This window comes from Rhyacophila brunnea, unplaced genomic scaffold (assembly GCF_057557595.1).
Source record: "Rhyacophila brunnea isolate RB1 unplaced genomic scaffold, BYU_Rbru_1.0 scaffold_8, whole genome shotgun sequence".
Lineage (NCBI taxonomy): Eukaryota > Metazoa > Arthropoda > Insecta > Trichoptera > Rhyacophilidae > Rhyacophila > Rhyacophila brunnea.
The window spans coordinates 34,978,867-35,006,119 of record NW_028233350.1 but is presented as its reverse complement, the minus strand read 5'-3'; the positions used below and the strand labels follow the sequence as shown (position 1 = coordinate 35,006,119).

Below are 27,253 nucleotides of genomic sequence, written 5' to 3'. Positions count from 1 at the left end.
ACTATAGTATGTATCAGTAGTGAAGGATGGAGGTAGACTGTTGATCTGCCATAAATAGTACACATTAAACTTTGTTAGTCATACTTATTTGTTTTCATTGAATAATTGTTATGCTATCTATAAAATATCCAAAGTTATGTATGATTTAATTGCGTAATTTTAAATATTTTATGGAGTATTTTTTTACTATTATCTATTTGGCTTAGTTTTCGCAGGGTTTGATTGCATTTTAAAAACTAACCAACACCATCTGTAAATTGTAGTCCTATTTCAATGAAAAATTGACTGACTGACAAACTTTAGTGTGCACTATTTGTGGCTGATCTCAACAGCCTACCTCCACCATTCGCCACTGGTATGTATTAATAACATGTTCACTCTACAGGAAACACAAATTATTGAAATAGTATATTAAGTATGTAGTTCTTTTTTTAATTATATTTTTTTAGTGTAGTATAAATACAATAAATATTATATAGGTATAATATGAATGCCACAGAAACATACTTATTGGAAAAAAATAAATTGTAATGAATGGGACCCGTAACCATCACAGTCCGGGAGCTGTGGTTTAACAATAAAACTTTCGATTGATTATTCTTTTTCTCACTACCCTGAAATACAGCTATTATTTTTCCCCGTGTGAGAAACCCAAGTGCCGTGGATCTCATTTCCGTTTACGACATAATGACAACCAAACTATTAAACACAAAGCCTAGTCTACACGAATATTCTCAAATATTACTAATATTGAATGCGTGTTTCGTTTACGCATATACAGACGTAACTATGGAAAATAACATATTCTTTGACTTGTGTTTTATCCCATATTTATCCATGCAAGAATTAAACCTTGTTGCAGCCTCACCCAGAAGGAAACCCACTTCCCATTATTTTTGGGTTCCCTGTTAATCACAGAAATTTCAGGACAATATGGAAATGGGGAGTTAATTCGAATTCTGTAAATATTGGTGATCAGTATTTGTCATAAAGTTTTAACAGTAAGTACTGACCTTGATTCATAAATAGTGTCAGGATCTGTCAAAATTATAGTCTTGAAGCTATATTCCTCAGATATAATTGAAAATTTTTCATTCAATAAAAAGTATTTTAATTCAGTTTTGGCTGGTACATAAAAAAGAGAAATTGTTTCATTGAATTTGCTTTTATTTTCGAAAATTTACACTGTACTCACAAGAAAACCTAATTGGTTCTATATACAACAAAATTAATACATACATTAAAACAATGGTGTTCTTTACATGATTGAGTATTCATTTATAAAGGTATAAAAAGTAATTTGAACATTGTGTATTGATTTTGATGCGATGCGAAATAAAATTGTTTTCAATTCGGAAGCCATATGAAATTTTAATTATTGCGATCAATGACAAATTATTTAGAAAAAACTGTTAATTCAAAAGCAAGTGTAAAATAGTAGTTTTGGAAACAATTCTAATTAGGATTGATATGGTTAAATTATGTATTTAATTGCAGTGCTCTATAAAACCGGATTAAAAATATGGAAAATTTACAATATATTAAATTTGTCTAAATAATTATTTTACATCTGCGGTGGGACAGTGTATATATTATTATGATCGGTTGCATCTACTAAAAATATGATTTGTGTATATTACAATAATTAATATGTGACAAAAATCTACCGTTAACCGTAAATAATTTTTTATTTGGCAATACAACCAAATTGTTTGACAACCGATAAAATCTTACGTTTATTTAAATTTTCATACAAAAAGTAGACTTGATTACGATTATTAATTTATATATAATTTAATATTTATTTTATCAATCGGTTAATTCTACAAAATTTAACCGATATTTGTACAAATATTTTTTTTTTTTTGAAAGTTATTAATTTTAAATAAATTGTGTCGATAGTAGAATTTTATTTTTGAATGAGCTATACATTTTTTTAAATATGTATAAAAATACTGAAAGAATGTAAAGCCAAAGGCTATTTATTGAATTATAATTACATTTAGTTAACAATAAATTAAATATATTTTTTATATTTGTAAAAAATAAATATATTGCGGTAAAATTTGAATAATTCGTTTATACATTCATATGCCAACAAATAAATTAATTTAATAAATATAATTAATATTTAATCATAATCCAAAATATCATATTAACACTACGGAATAACAAAAATGGAAAGAGATGCGGTGGCAATAAAATTAATAAATACATGCATAGGTACAAAATAATATTTCGCGGGGTCGCTGTCAAAAGTTGGTAAGTTGATAATATACCTAGGTATTTAACATGCACATAAAGTACAAAGAAATTCGCATTATGCCTGATTTTAGAGGGCATGTCAATCCATAACACATGGATACACGTAACATAACTCCATAACACGATTTCGAGACTTATCAACTATTGGCAGTAACCCCGCGAATTTTTTAATACGTTATACAAAAAAACGTAAAACAGCTCAAAAAGATTAATATTAAAAATATCAATAAAATTAATAACAGGTAACTAAAAGAGGAATAATTTTGTTATTTGCAATATTATTAATAGTAAAAGCAATGATAATAAAATTAATGGCAATTGAGGCGGGAATGTAAATTCAGAAGTGTAGGAGGAAAACGTGCATCATCAGCTACCGATGTTAAACATTTAATTATTATATTGTTCAATATAAAAACGATGATGACGCTAAAGAACGTAATGTCGAAATTATTATTTAAATTGTAAATTTCATACTAATTTAAATAAATTTGTTTGATTATTTTTAAAAAATCGTGTGTTATTCAATATTAGTTGTGTGAAATTATGTATGAAATTTGACCTTCGGTTTGACCAATTGAAATTGAGAAAGATTTTGTATTCATGAATTATGTATGTAACTACACCTCCGCGAAGGATGAAACAATATTACACGATTGCATCAGCTCATTGGGGATTAATAAAAAATAATTTAATGTAAGTATTAAAACTTTTCATGACGATGATATGAATTCACAACAGTATTACAGCGGTAACATAATTTTATTACCTACACAAATAATGAAATAATTATAATCTTATCAATAGACAGGTAAATACTATATATAAAAAAGAGGCAGCAATTTTTTGAACATACAAAATAAATACTATTATTCTCACTATATGAAATTCGTTATGAATCTACGGAACGAATAGTTTCAATTAACAAAGTGTATTTAAAATACACATTATCCAAAGATAATGAATTTTCTTCCCAGATTGGAGCCGCTATAATAATCACTGAAACCAGTTCCAGTAAGTGTCATTTTTGTACGCAAAAAATATAATATATCCTAATTGGATAGATTATAAATGAAAATTAGTGCAGTGTTCCCATAGATATTTTTTTTTCATAATAATTATGTTTAGGCTCCGTCTCTATAGAAATTCAATATCTTTTGATAAATTATCTTTATAATATTATGACATAATACTGAGATCCGACTTTCGGTATAATAATATCTCAACCTGAGAAGCAGTCTATCATATTATGTCCAAAAAGAACACTTCCGGGATAATTTGATGAAGGATTTTTTGCTGCTTTTTGGTTTTAAGAATTTCAGGTTTTTGTTATTAATATACTCAAAAGGTGAATTGGCTCCGATACATATGAAACTTTAGGTAGGAATTAATTTTCTGTAAAATCGTACATACGACACACTCGCTCTGAGGTACAGATATGTATTATGTATTTGCTGAAATTTATGTATAAAAAAGTATAAAGAAAAGTCTATAAGGAAATACGATGATGGTTCGATAAATATTATTGAAGTAATTATAATATTAGGTATTGGATACAGATTTAATAAAACCATGATTAATATGTATAGAATATCATCGAAAGAAATAAGATGGTAAATAGTTATTATATAATATTATATGAGTGCAAATCAACCTGAAAAATTATTATCCTTAATATAATCGATTTTAAGGCACTTGAATAAATGTGAATATTAAAAAATGACATTAAAACGCATTCTTCATTCGTCACAGGAAAGCTGACTAATTGTATAAAACATCTGTAGACATGCCGTTTAGTATTTGTAAAATTTATATTATTAATATTTCAATGTAAAAATAATAATAAAATGTGACAATAGTAAAAATGTATATAAAAATCTCTGCAATTCTTTTTGGTCGATTTTTGCATCATGTAAAATATCTAGTTCACCCCGTACACAAGTAGACTACAGAGTTATCAATATCAAAGATACACAATTAGTATTATAGTTTTTTTTACGCGTCATTCATCTCACGAAACAATCACACGTCGAGTTATTAAAGACCTACTGAAGCGGAAAATTATTATCGAAGATTGGAGCTAAGAGTTAGGAACTTTAATATTACAAATAAAATAACTTCATTATTGAGTCGTCACTGACACAACAAAATATTACCTACGGCCATATTGTATTGTCTATAAAAAATATTACAAAGAACAATTCGCAACAAATGTAAACTACGATATAAATATTTTAGGAATTCATGCTTAATACATACATTTTTTTAATGTATTCATTTATTGAGTCTTGCAAAAAAAATTAAAGTTCTATACAAAATGTGCAATTTTATTTATACATAGCGAGATAGAATTTGTTCAGATTTCACTAATAATTTGACTTTATAAAAAACGAGCAATCTATTTTAATATAGTATAATATATTTCGATACGCAGATAGACAAGTAATTATCACTATAATAATCAATACTCTTAATTATCGTTATCAGGGTTGTAATAATATAATTTAGTAAACGTACATACTGGTATAAAAATATTTCACAAATACAATTGTCCAGTTAGGACCGTTGAAGAGAATCGGTCAGAAAGCTTTCGGCCGACCCGCGCGCCCTCTCGGAGAAATTCAAATATCACGTCGTACATTATACTCAGAGAGCGTCCGCGTTTTCCATAGTTCTTTTTCTCGATAAGAGAAAAACGTTCATGTTGTCTTTGCCTTTTACGTACACGCTTCCCCTCGGTTCGAACTCGTAAGCGTTGTCGAGCACGCCGAGACAGGCCTCCCCTATTTGGATCTTTCCGTTGACACCCGTCGAATCCATCCTACTGGCGATGTTGACGGCATCCCCCCATATGTCGTAATACAGTTTCGTAGTTCCTATGACGCCGGCTGTCACGTCGCCGAAATTGTAACCGACCCGCAGGATAAGATTGAACTCCAGGAGGTCTTGATTGAAGTCGTAGATGACCTTCTGCATGGCAATGGCAAAGTCCATGAGGGAGTAAAGGTGGGCATGAGGGTCAGGGGTCTCTTGGCGCATCTGTGGGTTGAGGCCGCTGGCTGCCATAAAGGTACTGCCGATGGTCTTGATTTTGTCGACAGCGCGGAACCTGGGATGCTCCAGCAGTTCATCGAAGTCTCCGATGAGCTCATTGAGTACACGCAGGTACTCCTTGCCACCCAGGTACGACTCATCGTACATCTCGTTGAAGTTAACGATGCTGGCAAAGAGGATTCCCACGTTCTTATGGTTCTCCGAATACTTGGCGGTGTTCTTGAGCTGCTCGGCCACATGGCGGGGGATGATGTTGTGAAGCAGCCAGTCGGCCTGGTTACGCATGCTCTGCACGCGAACCTTGTCCTTGTTGGCTACGATGTTACCGTAGAAACTCATCCTGTAGCTTATTTCAAATTCCCTGTTCAAAAACCAAACTAGAATTATGAGAAGCAAGATATCCAAGTATATCTCTCCAGTGTACATGCAATCCGAGGAATGATTTATCGTAGATGACCGCGGCGGCCGCTGCGACGTGGATTTTGCAAATACTGGGGCGGGACTTGTGTTATTCGAGTTTACTAAGCGGTCACGGAGACCGACCGCATTCTCCTTGACTATTTCATTACTCTTAGATGTATTACTCTTGGTCTGTCCCGCAGTAAGGGGGGTGCCGCCAGGGTAGGACAGATTCGTAATATTGTTCGCCGGTGGCTTTTCTTGCACGAGAGGAAGACGATCGGCATGCAGGGATGAGACCGCAGCTGACGGATCAAATGGCTCATTTATATCACTCGAGGGTCGAACTCGGCCGCAAACTCCCGCAGAAGTAGCAGCAGCGGGACAGTAGAGGACAGCCACCGATATAAATACTATCGCCGAGACGGTCAGGAGACAGTTTTTGACCCACAGATTGATTTGAGTAAAATTACAAAAATGTACAATACTGATGCAGAGTAAGTAAATATAGTGCGACTGGTCACTGCTGGTGATTTTCACAGCCGAATTGTCACAAGAAAAATTAACGAGGACAGAAATCACCGGCAGACTTAGAAAGACGCCCCCGAACAAGTGCCAAGGGTACCAGTCCGAGAGGCGATAAAGCAGATCTTCCAGCGGTTTCGCTACCTCGTCGTACTCATTGGACTTCGACAGGAACGACTGCGACAGCACACGGTGCCGGTGAATGCACAGGGCTATGGCCAATAGTTGGAACAGGACAAACACAGCGAACAGGCCGATCCAGATCCAGCCGGGTTCGTACAGAACGAACAGAGACGCGGACACAATCAGAAAAATGACAGCAGAGATGACAACGTCCAGATAAGTATTAAAGCGGGATGTGGCTAGCGTTGGCGGACACTCCACCTCCTTTTCGTTTATCCGGTGAGCAGTGTTTCTGTATTCATTCTCCATGTCGGCCGATTTGAAGAACAGAGTTATGGGAGAGAGTGGCGGTTTGACGAAATAACTGAATCTAGATTTTGCATTGTCTTGGACGCATCGTATCAGCTGAAGGTCAGACTGCTTCCTCAGTTTCTGATGGCAGGCCTGCTGATAGGCTGAGTTTAGATTCAACGAAGGCCGGGCGAGGCTCGACTGGCTGGATGTGTAATACCCCGAAACGCGTCTCTGCAAATCCTGAGAAGCCCCCAATGCCGATTGACTGACCATATAAATCTGAAATCAATAAGAAATGAAAAAAATATTTATCACTGTAAATATAAAGAGTAGAAATATTAGAAGCGGATATTTATAACAATGCAATTATTGCAACCTGTTGCTGAATGCTGGACCGTCGGCTGGTGCTCCGAATCCCGGAATCCTTTCGGCTGTTGACGGAGGGGCACAGGCTGATCTGGTCTTCCGTGTTGAGTGGGCGAGGATTCAAAGCGACAATCGGCAGATCGTGCAGCTGGCTCATTGTCGAGCTGCGTGCGCGGCCCACTTGCGCCAGCTAAAAACATTGTTTAGATATTTGAAATCATCATTGAAAAATTACTATTTTTTAGGGTTTATGCTTACATGACAATTATAACTGACAGTATTTTAGTGTTCATTTAAAAAAAATTACAGTCACACCCACCAGCCAATCATCGGTCGTATTGAAAAGACGACTAAAGTAATCATATCGTAAACAAATATATCGCTACCATAATGCAACCGAGAGATAAAGTGAAAAAAGTCGATTTTGAGATAAGTATGCCAATCGATTGCTGAAAGGTAAAGCTACATAATGAAACACCGAGATTTAAAAAAAAAAATGAATGCCCCATTTAAAAACAAAATACCATTGTTATATTTATTGGAAAAGCCCTGCAACTCAAAGCAATAGTGGGATAAGTGGAATAACCCACTGATACTGTTATCTCACAGTTGCTTTATCATTCACTTGTGTGTTTTGGCGGTTAAAATCCCAATTATCTATTGTCTGACATCTAATAATATTCTAGAGTTTACCAAATTCATCGAACTGTTTCATTGGGAATTAAACATTAAAGCATGGTTGATAATAATATTCTATTATTCAATTTTAAGACATATTATTTATTGCCAGATTAAACCGGACAAAGAGAATTTATTATAAGATGCATGCAACCAATTACATCTAAAACAAAAAATTAAGGTACATCAAGAAGGAAGGCTAATCAAACGTATTTCTTCGTTGTTTGTGGTGAAAATATTCAAGTTTGCAAACAGTTTTTCATGGCCAATTTAGATATAAGTACTGCACTAAAGAAGGCAAAAGATGGTTTTCACGAAACTGATATGAGGGGTACTGCTCCGAGCCACAAAAAGACAAGCAACGATCTCAACAATGATGTTGAAGACCATATTAGAAGTTTTAAAAGAATTGAGTCTCACTATTGCCATGCAAGAACTGAATAAGAATACATAGACGGATCATTAAATATCACCATGATGTATAATTTATATAAAGAAAAATGTTTGAACAGCGGCCAGCAGTATGTTAACCAACCGATATATAGTTGTATATTTAATACGAAATTTAATATTTCGTTCTTCAAACCGAAAAAGGATCTCTGTTCATTTTGTGTAACCTATGAAAATAGCAGTTCCGATGATGATCAATTAAAAAGGAAGGAAAAGAGTACGAAACACATAAGAAGAATGTCTAACTTGCACGATCCGAAAAAGAAAAAGATAGCTCTTGAAAGGAACGATATCGTCCTGGCAATATTTGACTTGCAGGCGGTTATGCCTCTACCTTATAAAGGGTGTTTATTTTAGAGGTATAGAACTTTTAGCTCGCAGCACTTTTTTAATTGGCGGCCATTTTGTCAGCTGTTAAGTGATTTATGCTTAGTTTGGTTTGGCATTTCAACATGAATAGACTGACGCCTGAACAACGCTTCCAAAATGTGAAAATTTATTTTAAAACAAGATTGCCGTTGATCCCGATTTTCATAAGCGAATTTTGTTTAGCGATGAAGCTCACTTTTGGTTGAATGGATACGTCAATAAACAAAACTACCGTGTTTGGAGTGATGATAATCCTCAAGTGTATGTTGAGACACCGTTACATCCAGAAAAATTGACTGTTTGGTGTGCTTTATGGGCTGGTGGAATAATTGGTCCGTACTTCTTTAAAAACGATGCTGGCCAGAACGTTACAGTCAATGGTGACCGCTATAGAGCCATGATTACTGACTTTTTCGTTCATCAATTGAACAACCATGATGTGCAGGAGCTGTGGTTTCAACAAGACGGCGCAACATGTCACACAGCTCGTGCCACAATTGATTTATTGAAGGAAACGTTTGGTAACCGCATAGTTTCACGTTTCGGACCCGTGAATTGGCCTCCAAGATCGTGCGATTTAACGCCGCATGACTATTTTCTGTGGGGATATGTGAAGTCGCTAGTCTACGCCGATAAGCCCGAAACGATTGACCACTTGGAGGACAACATTCGCCGCGTTATTGCCGATATACGGCCACAAATGTTGGAAAAAGTCATCGAAAATTGGACCTCCAGATTAGACTACGCCCGAGCCAGTCGTGGCGGTCATATGCCAGAAGTCATATTTAAATTATAATGCCAGAAGAGCATCTTTCGAATAAAGTAAATTTCATGTCAATATAAAAAGTCATCTTTATTTTATTCCATTTCAAAGTTTTATACCTCTAAAAAAAACACCCTTTAAAAGCAAATTAAATTGTTATAATTTTACCGTGTACAATGTTAAAAGTAGAGATGGTTTCTATTATCTTTTGCACGAAGGGATTGCTAAAAGAGGAGAAATAGAAATGGCAACATGTATCTATAATTTTTTGAAAAATCACTGCCAAGGCAAACATGAGGTAATTTTTTATAGTGACAATTGTATAGCCCAAAAAAAAAATAATTTATGTTTTCAAAGTATCTTCATGCGGTACAAGCATTGAACATACACATAATCACTCACAAATACCTCATCGTTGGTCACACTGAAAACGAAGGTGACTCGATTCATTCGTGCATAGAAAGAGAAAAAATCCGAATGACCAAACAAAGACCACTGTATGTACCGACTGAAGTTACCGAAATGACGGGTAAACTCTTTTCTCACATTGACTGCTGACTAGATAATTACTTTTTAATTACCACATTTAAATAACATGCTGATTATATCGAATGGCCACCTAATTGTTACGCGCTAGGTGCGTCTTTAGCGTCCAATGTATTAAATGACTGTAAAGAAAAATGTAAATGGCAATAATGTAAAAGCAATCCAGGTTAATAAGGAAGAACCTTGTATGATTAAGTACAAAACATCATACTCAGAAGATCTGAATCTGAAGAAATCGAACCAACAAAGAATGAAGAAACTATTTGAAGATGTCACTGCATCAGAATATCAAAAAGTATACTAGAACCATCAGATCTTGACTACGATTGTATAACGGTGTATGCATTGTTACGGACTATAGTGGGGGTCTGGGGTGTAGATTTATAAATGGGGTGTAAGTGCAGGGGGGGCTCGTAGTTCCCCAAATCAGCGTTATGACGTCCGTAGCCAAAATATAATGGTAAGGCTATATAAGCAATGTCAGTTACAAAGTCAAGGGAATACAATTCGAATCTGACCATTTTGTACACAATTGATTCAAAAATAAAGTACTTTCATACATAATTGGTTCCTGAAAATGTGTACGAACGTTGAATGTATATGTAGAGCAATGTAGAAAAAACATCAAAAGTGTACTTTAAAATATCTATTTATCAATGGTCATAATAAAGTTAACGAGGCGTATTAGAAATCAGGTGTTTTCTTTATAAACTTGTCAAGAGATATTTGAATACCACCCCCTTTTTTTCTTAATAAAGAGTTCTTTTTGCATTATCAACGAAATTCACCACACATCAACGCTGCATTATTATGACATCCATTTTTATTTAATAATAATGAAATGTCTGTAGATTCTGTCAGCATCAATCAGAGGTGGATGTGTTGCCATTTGAATAATAAATGGCTATTTACTGGGAATACTTTATCCCCATGTCAAATTGACATTATTTATTTTCCTACTGAAATATCACTGAATATGCTGAAGTTCTGTTCTCCGAAACGGTAGAATAATTCGCAAGATAAAAGACAGTTCCATTTATGATAATTGTATAGAAGAAAGAAATAATAAGTACTAAAGATAGTATAAGATAGGTGTGGTGTGTTTATCTCGCGAGGGTGTGCTGTGAGGTGGGTGAGCCTTCCCTAGATAAATACATTATACATTAAATTAGTGAAATTAACGTTTACCTCACAATGACTCGTTCTGCCGTATTGGGATCTATAACTACTGCTTCTGGCAAAAGGTGAGACATCACTCCTTGATTGACTGATGTAAGATTTAATGTCCAGGATGTCATTCTCGTAGACTGAGGCATTCGAAAATCGTTGACCGTATGGTTCAATAATAAGTCTGTCGGTTCGGTTGGCATCTGACGGCTTCAGAAGATTGGTCTCCACTGTCTCTATGACGATGGGGACTTGTTGGTAGCCGTTTGAAGACGGAACCGAATGATCTCCGCTGCTGTTCTCCTTTTCGCAAGTACTTTTACTCAGTTCTTCGATTTTAACACTGTCGTTGGATGCGTCTGTTTTGCGTAGAAATTTTGGCACTTTCCAGCTTTTTATTTTACTGGTATATTTTCCGTAGCTGCCTGTAAAGGATAATAAAAAAAAACAAATAATTAAAAACAATGAAAAAATTCCATACTAATTCATTACCTCAAATGACTACATTCATGGTGATTGTCTTCCTGAGATATATTTACTAAGTTAGTGGCGACATTATAATGTATACAATTATGTATACACCAAAGTATCAGTCCATAACAGGAGAGAACCTTATGAAATTTTAATATATTTTACTTGATGACATTTCTGGAATGTTTATGAACTGTGGTTTATTTGGTAATTTAAAATTAAAGTTTGCCGACTGAAATTGAAAAAAATTATTTACAGTCATCTTTGTTTTGAATTTTCGATATGAATGACATACGCATTTGACATTGATCATCTAAATATCTTGGCAATATCTGCTGAATCTGTAAACTTGATTAAGACGTGATATGATCCAATTTCATATTAAAAGGGCATTTGACGATCCATTTCTTACCTAACCATCAGTCTGTTTAGCATCTTCACTCGTCAGGACCATGTGTCGTCATATTATGCCATTTAAATATCCGACCATGTCCGATCCTAGTAGGATCATATGGGCTTCCACAGAGTGGAGGTTTGTATAAACAGATTTTGTTTTTACGAGAAATGGATGTCAGCCACTTGCTCAACCTATTAGGTCCGTACTCTGATTGAAAAATAATGTGTACTTGCCAGACCCAGAATTCAAACCTGGGACCCACGACGCTATAGAATAGAAGAAGAAGAGGATATATATATATATATATATATATAGTTTTACAAGGAATACTCCATCTCGATTGGGCCATTAAAAAAAAACCTTTACAAAGACAAGCATGAGAAATCGTTTTTAATGTGACCGAACATTGAGTGATGAAAAAAACAGTACAATTTGAAATACATGTAATCTATTTATAGTTGAAAAGGTATTCTTTTTGGACTTAAGATACGCTGGTTCGCAGGTACAGAAATTTTTCATGATAAAAAAATTAAAAAAGAATTAACTATTTAAATGAATCATATCGTACCGGTAGAAGTGGGGCTCTTGGAAGATTCATCACTCAACTGCTTGACTACTTTGGTCTTGTCTTCTTCATTCTCCATATCCAGAATACTAGGCAAGGAGCTGGCTTTCATTTTGAGGTGGAAAGGATTGGGCGACAGTCGGTTGGGGTTTATCACAGGCGGGGTGAGGGAGGCGGACAGTCCTAGTTGACCGGGAATATCATCAGGCGCTAGAGAAACATTCACACAGGGGGAGAGGCTGTTCATCACTGGGGATAAGGAATCACTGGTTTTGGGAGGGGATATTATGAGTTTGAGAGGCATCGAAGTGTGGATGGTGTTGCAACGGCTTAGATTACCATCGATGGATACTTGGGGCTGGCGACCTTCGATGAAGTAGGTTTTGTGACCTGTGCACATAAAAAAATTCATCAGAAAATGTCTTATAGCAAAACCATCATTAATGTCAATTGATGTACCAGTGAGGGCGCCACATCGTCGCTCTAGGATTACTTTGTCCAAAACGACAATATGTAAAATGTTCAAGAGACGAAAAACAAAGTTCATTACCTTATATTTAAATGCTGGAAGATCTTTCTTATTTATTTATTTTACATAGTGAGAGACACATTATATTAAAACGTAATCAAATGTGTAATGAGGACGTAGTCAGTAAAGCTAGACAACACTAATATTAGAAATGGATAAAGCGATCCGTTGACCAATCATATAGTAGAGGGGGTGGTAACTGTATAACAATACTCGGCGCTGTTTGGCCCGCACATTGGAGAGTCTAATTCATAATGATTGTTTTGTACCGTGGTTTCTTGGACATTTTTTGAAAAAATATCTCTGTTTCTAATGAAAAATATAATATATTTTTTAATGATTTCGATGCGTTTATACACAAGAAAATGAACTGCATTAAAAAGTCAATTTCACCAAAAATGGAGCTTCACCAAATTAATCCTAGAGCGACGACATGCTAACATTTGACATATCATTCAATACTTTTTATACTGTGATGAGCTTAGTTCTAAATTTGAACACCGGATGATGTATGATGGTATAGCTATACCACAAAACATTGTTAAATCCGTGACGTGAAATAGGAAAGTAAATTTAAGATTCATTACGTAACCAAGAACGGGCGTCAAATACATTGTTCAGGCAAAAGTCACTATTAAAAGAGAATTGACAGTTTCGAGTTCAATATGCCAATGAATACAGACAAATATATTCTAGATTAGAACTAGACCGGTGGTTCACAAAGTTTTTCATCAAAGGACAAATTTTCAAATAAAAAATATTTTAAATTAACTTTTTTTTTTTATTCAAAGAATAATTCACAAGATTTAAGAATGTAACATTCTAATTATTGAACATACATAATTTAATTGTGAATTATTCGTTGAATAAAAAAAAAGTTAAGTAATTAAAAATTATTGGCAAGTTCAAGTTATAACAAAAATTTTTGGAGTGATCCGTGACATCGCTTAGTAATACCTACGTTGATTTAAAATACAAAAGCCGATCGCTAATAGTAGCTCAATTTTGAAAACGCTTCAGAGAGTATTAAAAGCCATTACTTAGTTAAAATTTATCACAATTAAGTATGACTCCTTTAGCATAGTGGTCTATGTGCGTGGGTGCGATACCCGAGAGATGCAGGTTCAATTCCTGCGGGGTGTCTTACTTTTTTCAAAACGATTTTTTCTATTGGTTATAATATATTTTCTCAGTTTTCAAAATTATGAATGTTAAAAAATATTTGGTGGGATTCACATTTTTGTGGTAATCATTGTTTCCTAGGATTTTCATTCATGGAAACTTCTTTTATAACAGTTATATTTTGTTTGCAAAGGAGACATAAAATTATATTTTGTTTGATGATAAAATAAAATGCACTATTCTTGAAATTTCTCTTTACGTTTCGAATTTGATGGTTTCATACATTTTGTTTTTAGATTTGTATTTTAAAAGTTGACCGAAATTTCAGTTATTTAACAATGGCAACTAACAACACGACCATATCTGGTGGTGACGCAACCGCACGCCAAATCCCCCTTTGCATAGCATAGCTACAAACATCAAAATGTTTGACAATTCGTTCCCACCAGACAGTATTTTAAAAGGAATTTTTAATATTATGTGTTAAGAAAAACAAAAAAAATAGTAGGACAAAATGTTATAATTTCGATTAAGATTGGTTTACATTTTAAAACAATGATGTAGATTTATCAAAAAGCATGTGGGGGACTTTAAAAAACCATACAGGACACACTTTGTGAACCACTGGTCTAGAGCAACATAGTGATTTTTAGTGGAATATAATTAAATAGTGAGGCATTCAAAGAGAAAACTATGCAGATAGTGACTTTTGTCTGAATATTATAAATGTTAATAATTTTTATGAATTCATTGAAGCACTATTGATACGGTAACCCAAAGTCCGTGGTTCTTACAGAACATCAGAAATAAGTTGTTTAGTCTGTATTTTTTACATCACTATAAATTGAATAATATTATTCAAGTATCTTCAATGATATTCAGTATATAAAATGTAATATTGAAAATACAATGATGACAATATGACATATAGATTATGAGACAAAATTTTAATGAAGTGCATATCAACACACCAAAGACATCGTCTCCTTCTTCCAGGATGTAATCGGTCAAGAATCTGGCAGTCTCTTCGGAGACGTGCACCCGTCCAGGCTTGCCGGTCGATTCCATTCTGTTGGCCAGTGTGACATCATTGCTCCAGACGTCGAACTTAAATCGCCGCGTTCCAACGATGCCACACAGAACTTTGCCCGTATGCACCCCCACTCTCATGCTGACGCCTTCACCTCTCTGCTCGTCAAAATACTTTATTGCCGTTATCATTCCTGAAAACATCAACGAGACATTCAATATACGATGATGTTGGTTAATAATCTCAATGGCGGCATATTTTTGACATAAGCTCACATCGACATTTAAGTACCTAACTATTGTTATGAATTAGAGAATGCAATTTCATTTATCATGTTTATAAGAAAACTAAATCTTCATAAATGCAAACACCCGTAATTCTAAATTAACACCTTTATTTATATTTCCAATTATATTTCGAAATTTGAAACTGTTTTGGAAGAAGTAAATAAATAATTTCAATTAAATCAAACAAAAACCTGATGAAGCCAACATGACAATGTCAGATTATTATACTTACTTAATTTTTTTTCATTATCGTGCATGATTAACTGTTCGTGTAATTTGTAGTTTTTTTAATTTGAAATTAGCATACATTATGTAATGATTGGTGAATAGATTTTTTTAGTTCTTCAATTTAGAATTAACGAGGTTTTACTGAATACAAATGATCACATTCAATTTTTTTTCAGTATATAAGAATATACACAAAAAATGACTCTTTGATGCAATTGTCTGTATTCATAGCATACTTTAATTGAGACTGTTAGTTTCAAAGTCGGTAACATCCATATTCCGCTATTTTGAGATAGGTAATTGCAAAAGATTATCAAATGCATTTAGCACTACAAATAGAATATTTTCTTTTTGCAAACATATTACTTGTAAGCAATCAGAAAAACCGAGTAGCAAAATAAAAAGTCTTTAACGTTTTTATAATAAAATATTTTTAAGGTTAGTCATAAAATATAAAAAATGGCGGCTAACGAATATAAATGATTTAGGAACTAACCTCCGGTTTAATTCTATTTAATTAACAGACAAAGTTGGATTTGATATTTTATGATTATACACACGAGAGTGGAAAAGTACTTAACCTAAGTACTTAATCAAAAAAGTAAAAATGGAGATTACTGACTTTGAAACTAATAGCCTCAATGCCATTATTTATGAAACTATTCTTTCTTTCTTAATTCTAGAATTCATAATATTTGCAATAATAATATGCAGCCACAAACTGAAACAAAGTTTCTTTATCTTATCTTAATAAAATGCCCCATTAACTAAGCCGGCAGTATTGTTCAGAAAATAAAAAGGTGTCATTGTATTGCCAATTTCACCGTCACGGCAATAAGTAAACATGCAAGAGTCAAAACTGAAGAGAAATTACCTAATCCCATCTCCACACAGCATTTGGCGTGGTCCGGTCTGGGCTCCGGGCATCCCGACACGCAGTAGTAACAGTCTCCGAGAGTAGAAATTTTTTCGCAGTTGTTCAAAGAACACAGATCATCGAATCTCTCAAACAGGTCATTTAAAATCGTTACCAATTCTTCCGCAGTCTTGTTACTTGACATTTTAGTAAACCCTACAATGTCTGCAAAAAGAATACTGACATTTTCCATGCAGTGCATGTTGAAGGGTCGAAATAGAGACTTCAGGTCCGAAGCTCCGGGGTTAGAATTTCGAGGATGCAGGCTGTTGGTCCTTTTGAGGCTGTTTTCCGATTCCATTCCCGTTTCCGACATTAACCAGTCGGCTACTTTCGGCGGCATAACTGAATGTATCATCTTTTCCTTCAATAGTTTTTCCATTTCCAGTTGCTTTCTCACTAATAAGCTCTGTCCTACTTTCATAAAAGTGCCTCTCATTCTAACAACTGTCATGAGTAATATGTGAAAGCCTATAATGTGTACGCATATTTGCAACAGTCCCCTGACCACCAAGCCGGAGTAGGACAGAGTGTTATCCTTGGTGTGTATGTATATATTCATGGCTTCGAATATAGTCGAATACGACAGACTTAGGCCGACGCAAAGATATAGAGGTAGTGGTATCACCGTGTAAATAATCAAAATGACTTCAACGCACATCACAAAGTGACCGGCTTGGCTAAAATCACCGATAAAATTGACATCTCTACTGATGTCGCCGATCAGTTTAACGTCTTTGAGAGTTCTATATGGAAATAGTCCAATTAGAGACAGACTTAGGGCACAGAGTATGAAGGCGATTATCACAGAAATCCCGAACATGTGTGTTCTATAAAAATCTGTGAAGGTTACGAGTAAAATTATAAGAGTCAAAAGGAAAAGGCCCGTGAATACCGTGCATAAAATGAGCCAGTTTACGGCTAATCCGTTCAGACCGAAAGCTAAAAAATACGATATCCAGGCCAGGGAGAAAACCATTATGTAGAGCAGCGCATATCTGAAACAAAAATACTTTTATGTACCCACTATCGAGATTCTGCATATAGTATGAACCAATGACTGGTTATATAAATATTTGTTTGAATGACTTTACAAATATTTGTCTTTCCTGTTATAGCTCACAAATGGATAGTAAATTATCATGTCAAATAAGAAACGGTCTTATAAATGCATAAGTTCACTTATTTACAAACACAATACGTATCTAAGAATAGACTATGATATTATTCTGAATTCTAATTGATAAGAGTTTTGTACTATTTCAAGGAGATCCCTGATTTTGCCTTTTGACATTTCTCGAAAATATAAAAGTATACCTACTAGCAATGACATATTAAATGGACAACTCACTTCATACCCGGCGCGCACGAGAAATTGTGCATGAAAGTCATTCACAGATGTATAGGTAGATGTCACGTGACCATATGACGTATCCGTTTCCATTATGCGATACAAGCTTCGAGAATTTATAGTAATATAACCTTTATTGTAATGGCGTATTAGTGTCATGACTCATTGCGTTAGAAACAGATTCTCGGTTACTTACGACTTCTCGGAGATTAGACGCAAGTGAGCCCAGCGAATCACAGGCGACTGACTGTCCAATGGTTCCTGTCATTCAATTGCATTGAATAAACATTCATCAATATCTTAAAATGTCATTTTATAAATGATAAATAATACTAACACATGAAAAGTGATATCCCATCTTTCTTGGAGTGTTTAGTAGACTTTTTTAACAATTTTTAACTAGGCACATTGGCATTTTGTAACACAATAATAACGGTTGAGTCGAAACCTGACAGTCATAAATTTTGTATGGGCAGACCCAGCGGTGTCGCCAGACCGCTTGCAAGCAGAATGTTCATTTGAGCGTAGGATACCGATATTAAAATATGAATTTCGCCATCCGGCAAACCCGACACAAAGTGAGTGTCATTTTATTTTCTAGATGCTTCGTCCATATTAATGTCATTGCCTACTAGGTACTAATTAATATATTATAATAAAATGATTGAATTTAAAAAATTACATTACAGACAAGCACAAAGGAATACATACTCCTCCCTTCGTATTTTTGCCGGTTCGGTGTTTGCCTTGCCTAACAGTTTGGCAAAGGCTCCTTCTCCTTGCTAACCGATTATTTAGTGTTCATCTTAACGTATAAAGAAATCATTTACAAGAATTAATTAATCACTAAAATGTAATAAAACCTAAAATAATATAGAAAGAAACCCTCAAAACTGTAATTGTTTTTGGGCATTATGTCTGGTAAAAAGGGGCAGAGAGCGATCCCTATTTTGTGACCCAGTGAAGGAATTAACTGGAAAACTAGTACAGAAATTAAGGAAATTCGGAGAACGCTGACCCAGAGTTGTGCAGTAACTATTTCAGAATTATTATCACGATTCTGTCGTGAGGGTAATAAAGAGGTGTTTATTTAAATTAGGCAGTGACATCTTTCGGAATCATAGATATTTCCACACCTACAAAATCTAAACAAACATACCGATGACGTCACAAATGATATTGAACTTCATGTCCTGTAATGATGACTGTCTTTAAATTTTTTTTTCGCTTACCCGTCACCTATCTCCCTCCGACAGGCACTCTATGCCATAATTGCATATTATAGTATTTATTTGTGCTTATAAATAATGTAATTTTTGCGATGTTTCAGTTAATATATTATTATGCAATACCTAATATATTTTAATATTTGTCAGTTGAAAACATCATGCCAGAGCCGGGAGACTTTTAATTACAATTTAAATTTCCATAAGCCAATTGTTTAGATACTCTGAATGTTAAAGAAAACATCGAACAAAGCATAATTAAAAAGTATTTCATGAAATGTAAATAATTGCAGACAAATATTGGTGGATAGAACAACATAGAAGGTGTAGCATATCAATATTAAATGCGACCATACAATACAATAGAAAGAGACACGAAGGTAGAAGATAAGAACTGAACACACAGGGATCTTTAACACCTTTCAGATAGAGTGGAAATATTATTATCGATGGAAGAAATAAGTCATTGTAATGATAAAATAATTTATCAAACACTCCAGTTAGGACAACATAGAGATTATAAGGATGTACACCGGTTGCCAAGATTCATGATTTGTTGAAATTGTATATTATGAAATTTGACAAGATAACAGTGTTTTTGGTACAAAATAAAATGTAAATACGTTACCCTAATACAGGGGTGGAGAACCTGCAGCCTCGTAGCCCATTAAAAGCGGCGTTTTGAATGAATAAACTTTTACAGAATAATTCATTTCCCGTTAATAATCTGTTTTTGAATTACTTATAATGTTTAAAATTTAAATGAACATATTATTTACAACTCAAAAGAGTACAATAAGATTAGCAAAATTCAATCACAATAAAGACATTAAAAGCTAGTTTGATAACTTTAAAATTAATAAAAAAAAAAGCATTAAGTATATATTTCTCTTAAATCAGCCGTCAGCAAGAAGGCCGTCTTTGAAGTCATAGATTACGGGATCGATCTTACAAAAATGAATGTTGTTTTTTTTAACATGTCTGTTTGATACAGTTCAAGATTCTAATGTGTTGGTCGGACGGCTAAAAGCCATTCCTCCATTTCTCGTAAAAAGATCTGTTAATTTATAATACATATAGCCTCCACTCCATGGAGCCCCATATACTATCGCCAAAACGTAGTAACAAAACTATATGTATTTATTGGTCCAAAACCAGACATTTTTTCCTATTTGTTCGTATACCAGGTAAGTATGGAAAATTTTTGGGTAAAAACAAGAAAGACTTTCACAAACTAATAGGGAAACAACTCAAAATTTCAAGGTTTTGAGTTAATAATGCCATTCGATGTAGAGGGGTCTTTTCTTTATAATTCAACAAAAAAAAAATTCTTCAAGGGGTCATAAAATCGAAAAACCCTTTCTGGGATGAATCACTTTTTTTTTTAAGAATTATTAATAAGCATGTCCTTGCTTTTTTGTACAAGGTGGTTGTTAGTAATTTTGAACAATCACAAACACCCAGGCTTTGAGAAAAACACATAGGTAAATATTGTGTCCTAACCGAGAATCGAACCCAGAACTCTCGGGTGGAAGGCAAGCGCCTTACGCACTGCACCACGAGCACGGATTAATCATTAATTTGGTTATAAACTGGAACGTCTGGGTTGATTATTTGTTACACTGGAAAATTTCATTGCATTGCAAAGTTCATTATAACCAAATAAAAAATAAACACATTTACTTAAAAAATCGAGGCTTTAAATATTGAAATGAGAATTTGTGCAAAATTCTTAGAACAAGGTATTTTAAGTTGTTTCCCAACAGAAGTAAGGTATCAATTTATTGAAAGTTTCTTGAATGCAAGTGACCTTCAAACGTGTAAAGGTTTCCCACCCCTGCCCTAGTGGTTCACCATGTGATGCTGACTTGACAGAATCACTAATAGTGTCCTAAGATTTACAACTTTTCTACCATTTTGAAAGTCGACCAAATTTCATGTACGCGGTGCGGAATCAACAACCATGTTCCTTAGCATAATAATATCATTTATATCGAATACTAAGTCTCGAGTCACAGATCAAAAGTGATGAATAGAAAGAATAGGTAATTGTTATAAAGGAATTAAGTAAAACTTTATTATTTAATTGGAATTTGACTCTTTACTTGGTGTTGGATACATTATAATGATAATAGTTAATATTATAATATGTTAAAGCATTACATTCAAATAAATTACAAAGCAATCACTTTATTCGGTAAATATACATTTATGAAAATAATTATACTCATTTATACCTTCACAGCATCGCCAGACATAATAATAATATTTAAAACTACAGTTTAATAAATTAAATATAAAAATATTACATTTTACATTTTACTACAAGTGGGTGTAATTGAAACGTCTTGTAACCGGTAAATATCGAGATACTTTCTTTCAATAAGAAAACTGGCAAAGGAGGAACTGGAAAATTGCATTATCTAAAGGAAATTTTCAGAATGAAATGTCATTAATCGACATTCAATAGGGGGACAAAAATAGACATTGAAATGGGAATATTCAAATTTGTTTCAAAGCAATAAATTTGAAATACTAGAATGGAATTATCAATGCTACTAACAGCAGAAGAAAAAAAATGTCGATGCTATATTTGCTGGTAATTTATTACAATATAAAAAATATATTCAAATGTAAATGAATACATTTAAAAAATACAATACATAATAATTATAATTTTTTGGGATATAAATACCTACCGATATAATTAATTGTTTTTATTATAATAAATTTTGTGCCATTTAAAGGATTGACTTTTTTGAAGAATTATTGGTCAACATTTAATTCTCATGAAAATACTATCAATGCTTTGTTAATGTAGTTGATGTATTTTACCTATTTGTGAGTCGACATTAAGATGAATATAAAAAATAGAAAGGAGAGAGGCGGTCGTACCTGAATCTCAGTCTGATCTGAGGAAAGGAGCTCGACTTGTACTGGCCCTCCAAGATGTCCGAGTCGAACTTGGGGTTGAAGAAGTTGTTCGGCGCGGCCCTCTCAAAGGGCACGGGCACGGCCAGGCCGCAGCAGCTGGGACGGCGTTGGTCGCGCGCCAGCAACGCCTGCACGTGAGGCGCCATGCACATGTGTAGCTCCTCTTCCTCCTCGCCCGCCCCCGCCCGGACGCTGCCATGCCGCGTGAAGCTCACCGACGACAAACGCTTCTCACTGTCACGCATGTTTAACGCATCGCTCGTCCGAATCGTCCATGCTGGGTATATTTCTGCAACACAATATGCAGTATGACGTATTGACCAAATATAAAATATGTTATATTATCAAAAAAAAAAAAAACATAATAAAAGAGAGGTTCAGAAATAACTAAAGAAGTACATACATGGCGTAATGCGTAAAAACAAAAAACAGAATAATTTGAAAAGGGAAACAAGGGTATGCAATATAGAATTTGCTAGAATCATCAAATGGAAGTGAACAGAATACACTCAAAGAAGAGCCCATCACTGGACAAATCTAGTTATCTAGTGGTACCCAAGAGTAGACATAGAGGCCGCTGCATCAACAAAATAGTTCTGTGAAGCACATTAAAGAAAATTTGAGAGAAATTAAACTGAAAATTCGTTTATACAGCAGTGGATAGATTCAGGCTGATAATGATGTCTAGGCAAATACAGGTCACAAATTGTTTTTGCAATTTCTCTAAAATTACAAGTCAGTTGCTAACACCAATAAGAAGTTTTACCAAATATATTTTAATATGTGAAGTAATAGCCCGTTTACACGTTCATGGATTTATTGGCGGTAATACGTATTGTCACAACCATAACAATAAAATTCAAATATAAACATGTACTTATTATCGCGCATATTGCAACTTGCATGACATATGTGCATGCACAATAGAACGATAGTGGCGAACCTGCCGGAAAAAATACAAACTACACCGCGCAGAGCATTTTGACGTTTACTTATATATACACATATGCTTGGCTAGTGTGGAACGACAATCAGATTCTATATTAACTCATTCGCTGCTGAGTAGATAATGATTTTTTAATTAGCACCTTTAAAATGCATGTTAATTACATCGATCGGCCGCCTGGTCATTACGCGCCGGGTGCGTCTTCCGCGTCCAAAGTATTAAAGGAAAGAGAGTCTAGTACTATTTCTTACCAAGTAAGAAAGTATTCCATAATACAAAAATCGATTGGATATGTTCGTACATCTACGAAAAGTCAGATTTATATCATCTTTTAGAAATATATTCTCTCGGAAGCTCTTCAATGTCATGATTAAATGAATTTTTCATTAGACACGAAACAATTTGAAAACATTCTTTGTTTGTGCTTCATAACACATTGATCATTTTAAGAATCATTCATACCTATTCAAAGTGAAATTTAAAAAAAAATAATTTGAGTTAGCAATAATGTTTTTGCAAAACTGTGATAAATAAAATACTTCACTATTTTGCCTTTTTTAAAATTAGGTAGGTACATGATGGTAAAGTGTCTTAATATAAAACTCAAAAGAAATTTAATTGATTTGAAAGTTTAAATTTTTATGATTTTTTCTAATGCCTAGTCCAGACCAATGACCGAGATACATCTGCCCATAAACTAAAGTAGGTAGGTATATAAAGATTGTTCACAAACATATTTTTTGTATTCCACCCAAGGATTAAAAATATAAGCAAATGTATTGATAAACATAGTAATACTTGGAACATGGTGGTAAATTTACGTATATTATCAACGATAGTAGCGACAGAATATTTGCAGGTGTGGGACGGGCCTGCGTTGATTTCAAACAAGCGTTTGCGAAGTGTAACAAACATTCGACAAAACATTTAGTGCAATTTTTACGAGAATATGTGTTGGGACAGATGTATCTTGGTCTTGACTAGGCATAATTGAATTTGATTAAAGTTGTCATAACTGGTTTTTTTAGAAAAGTCTCTTGAATTTTCTTGAACAATTAAATTTAAATTGCATATTAAGTATATTTTACTTATTGTTAGATTTTCATAAATGGAATTATTCTTCAATAGATAGCATAAATCGACATGGTTTTTATTGTCTCAGGTAGGTACCCCATGTGATTTTTACTACTTATTTTGGGTCGTCTGACCACGAATATGATATTTCTTTTCTCCTATGACCCACAAATTTTTCATTGGAATCATTGGGACCAGAAAACTTAGTTTTCTTGAGAAATTATCTAAGAACATCTATAATTTATTCACTCCCGAGGGCAAGAGAAGACCTGGACGGCTGAAATTGAGATGGCTGGATTGCGTCACAGGAGATTTAAGAAAGCTCGGATAAATTAACTGGAAAGTGTTGGCGCTGTATCGTCATTCATATAATATATCTGAATAAAAAATGGGGATGGAAACATTAAAAGCATACTTCAGTGAAACGGCAAATAATTTTCAACTATAGGTGTGACAAAATTTCGGACTCCCTGCCAATCGGAGAGCGAAAGTCGAGCTGTGAACACGTCAATTTGTTTTGTGATGGCGCTGGGGGAATTAATTCTTAAATCGTGTAAAGATGACAAAAAAACTTTACCCATTTACTTGAAAAAGAAAACATGTCAATGAATATTATATTATTATTACTAATAGAACAATTAACATAACATTAAATGGACGCATGTTTTTATGACAAATTATGTTTTGTTCTGCACACGTCATTTGCACAATCTTCACGTCGCGTAGTCACGATCGTTTTAGACCGTGCCCCAGCTGAAGTATAGCCTTAAATATAACAGGTAGGTTCGTCGATAGTCAAGAACGCCTGAATCCGGTTCATAATAGATAATAAGTACTACCGCAGTCTACTGAAACAAATATCCATTCAAACAAAAACACGGCTCGGATACTGCCCGATTCTCAGAAACTGATGACAATAATAAATATGCATGCGCCGAAGGAGATGTTCACACAGCCAGATGGAAAACGATGCGCTAGTTTATGTTTTGTTCTGCATGCGTCGTTTGCACAATCTTCGCGTTGCGTAGTCACAATGGTTTTAGACCGTGCCCCAGCTGAAGTATAGCCTTAAGACTAGATGCCAAACAATAATAAGTCATGAACACCTACATCATAAAATTTGACAAACGACTTATGGCTAGTCCACTCAAAGGATTTATTAAATAAAAGGACTTTCTCATTCCTAACAAAGAATGAACATCTTACTTAAAATTAATCCTGAATAAGAATGCATTTATTTTTGTAACAGAAATCTGATTTTGAAATAAATAAAATGCAATTTCAACTAAGTACTTAGGTAGGTAGGTACTTAAAGACTTTTTTTTTTTTTTTTTTTTTAAATTGGAACCGATAGGTACTATGGAAATTGTATGAAAATAAATGATTCATTTATACGGTATTTTGCTCTACAGCAAACTTTATAGGAATGTATCTCAGCTGTAAAGCGAAATATTAGTAAATTGTAGAAGATGTTAATATTGAAGGATTTATCATTTTAAATAATGCAATTTTTATGGAGCGGAAGCTGGAGTTCATTCAGTGTTGGAAAGCAAAATATATTTTATAAAATTCACATTGTAGCTAAGGACCTTACATATTAATATTTTAATTATATTAACTGGCAAATTGAATTGAGAAATATAAAAATGCTGTTTCAAAGATTTTGTGTAGAACACGAGACTGTAGAAACTATATGAAGTTCATAAAAAAATAGTAATTTGAGTTTGGAGTAAATTTACCTACATAGACAATAAATTATAATTTATATCTAAGTTATCAATTTATTCACACACACTAAATATGGCACTTTATATCTTGTTATTTACTGCACCAGCTCCAATTTTAATTAATGTTTAATAATGAATCCCACAAACCCAATGTCACGTACATACTTAACTATTTATCTGCGTTGATAATAATTGATGATTGAATACATAAATCGAGAAGCTCGTAGACTTCGTTAATTAAATTCATAAAACATTAACGAGTTCAAATAATTGTCGGAAGAGAATAAATGGTACGATAATAACAGCACCGGGATGAGTGCACAGTTCGTAATTATTATTACAGGTGTATTAAAAACATTAATTTTATAAACAAACACGAAATTATAGGAGAATACACTGGACACTGCGTAAGGAGCGAGTTAATGATTATTATAAGTGAGCGACCATACTGAAGCAAATAAATGTTTAGGATTGTAAAATGGGCAAATAAATTATAAAAAAAGCAAATTTCACAGTACTTATGTTATGAAATAGTGCAAATCAAAAAGCGAACTAGCAACTAGGCGGACTATTCCAATGCAACTGTCAGCTGTTACCTGAATTCTTTCAGAAAGGCCGTAAAACTGGAAAACACAACTGGTAACTGTCAATTTACATATTTTTAAACCCGAATTATTTGACTTTATGTCACGAGCAATTGAAAATAACGCAATGTTTTAAATGGAAAACAAATAGAAGCACAGAGTTACACAGAAAAATATTGTTCCTTTTTGGGCAAGGTTGCCATGTGACGACAAACGCTCGCACCAGTGTTGCCATATTTTGAAAGTGGAATTATAGTACAGAGCCTCCAAAATTATAGTATTTGGGGATAAAATATAGTACGCGTTGTCATCTGTTGAAAATGTATAGGTTTTTTGTTTCTCAGAAAAAAAATGACGGAGAATTTAGTAGAATGTGTAAATATTTCACCGCGGGCCGCAGGTTCCCGATTTTTCATAGTCGGCTCGTTTTTTTAGGAAAAATATTTTGCCGCGGGCCGCAGGTTCCCTATTTTTCATGGTCAGCTCATTTTTTTAGGAGAAGAAAATTTCGCCGCGGACCGCAGATTTCCAAATTTCCGAAGACGAGTAGATTGCGAAATGGCAAATGCGAAATTATAGTACTCTTATATTAAATTATAGTACGATATTCAAAATTATAGTATGTTGGGCGTACTATACCTATTTTATATCGTACATAGTACGCGGACCAAAATTATAGTACAAATACTATAATTATAGTACGGTTGGCAACACTGGCTCGCACCAGTGCTGCCATATTTTCAAAGTGGAATTATCGTACCGAGCCTTCAAAATTATAGTATTTCGGCTAAAAGTATAGTACGCGTTGAATGACGAATACTTTTCTGCATTTTTCAAAAATTACGCGTAAAGTAATTAACGTCACCTTTT

The 27,253-nt window shown here is 34.0% G+C and overlaps 1 protein-coding gene across 1 annotated transcript; it reads right to left on the bottom strand.

Annotated features, from left to right (window-relative positions):
* Positions 1-4,529: 4,529 nt before the first annotated feature.
* Ac13E (Adenylyl cyclase 13E) lies at positions 4,530-26,594 on the bottom strand. Its single transcript, XM_085958837.1, has 8 exons — positions 26,396-26,594; positions 22,014-22,341; positions 16,500-17,539; positions 15,052-15,303; positions 12,433-12,819; positions 11,018-11,421; positions 7,034-7,213; positions 4,530-6,936 (listed from the first exon to the last, which is right to left on the bottom strand). Exons 2-8 carry the CDS (start codon positions 22,295-22,297, stop codon positions 4,909-4,911), a joined length of 4,575 nt encoding a protein of 1,524 aa, XP_085814963.1. The 5' UTR covers positions 22,298-22,341; positions 26,396-26,594; the 3' UTR covers positions 4,530-4,908.
* Between the last annotated feature and the right edge of the window lie 659 nt (positions 26,595-27,253).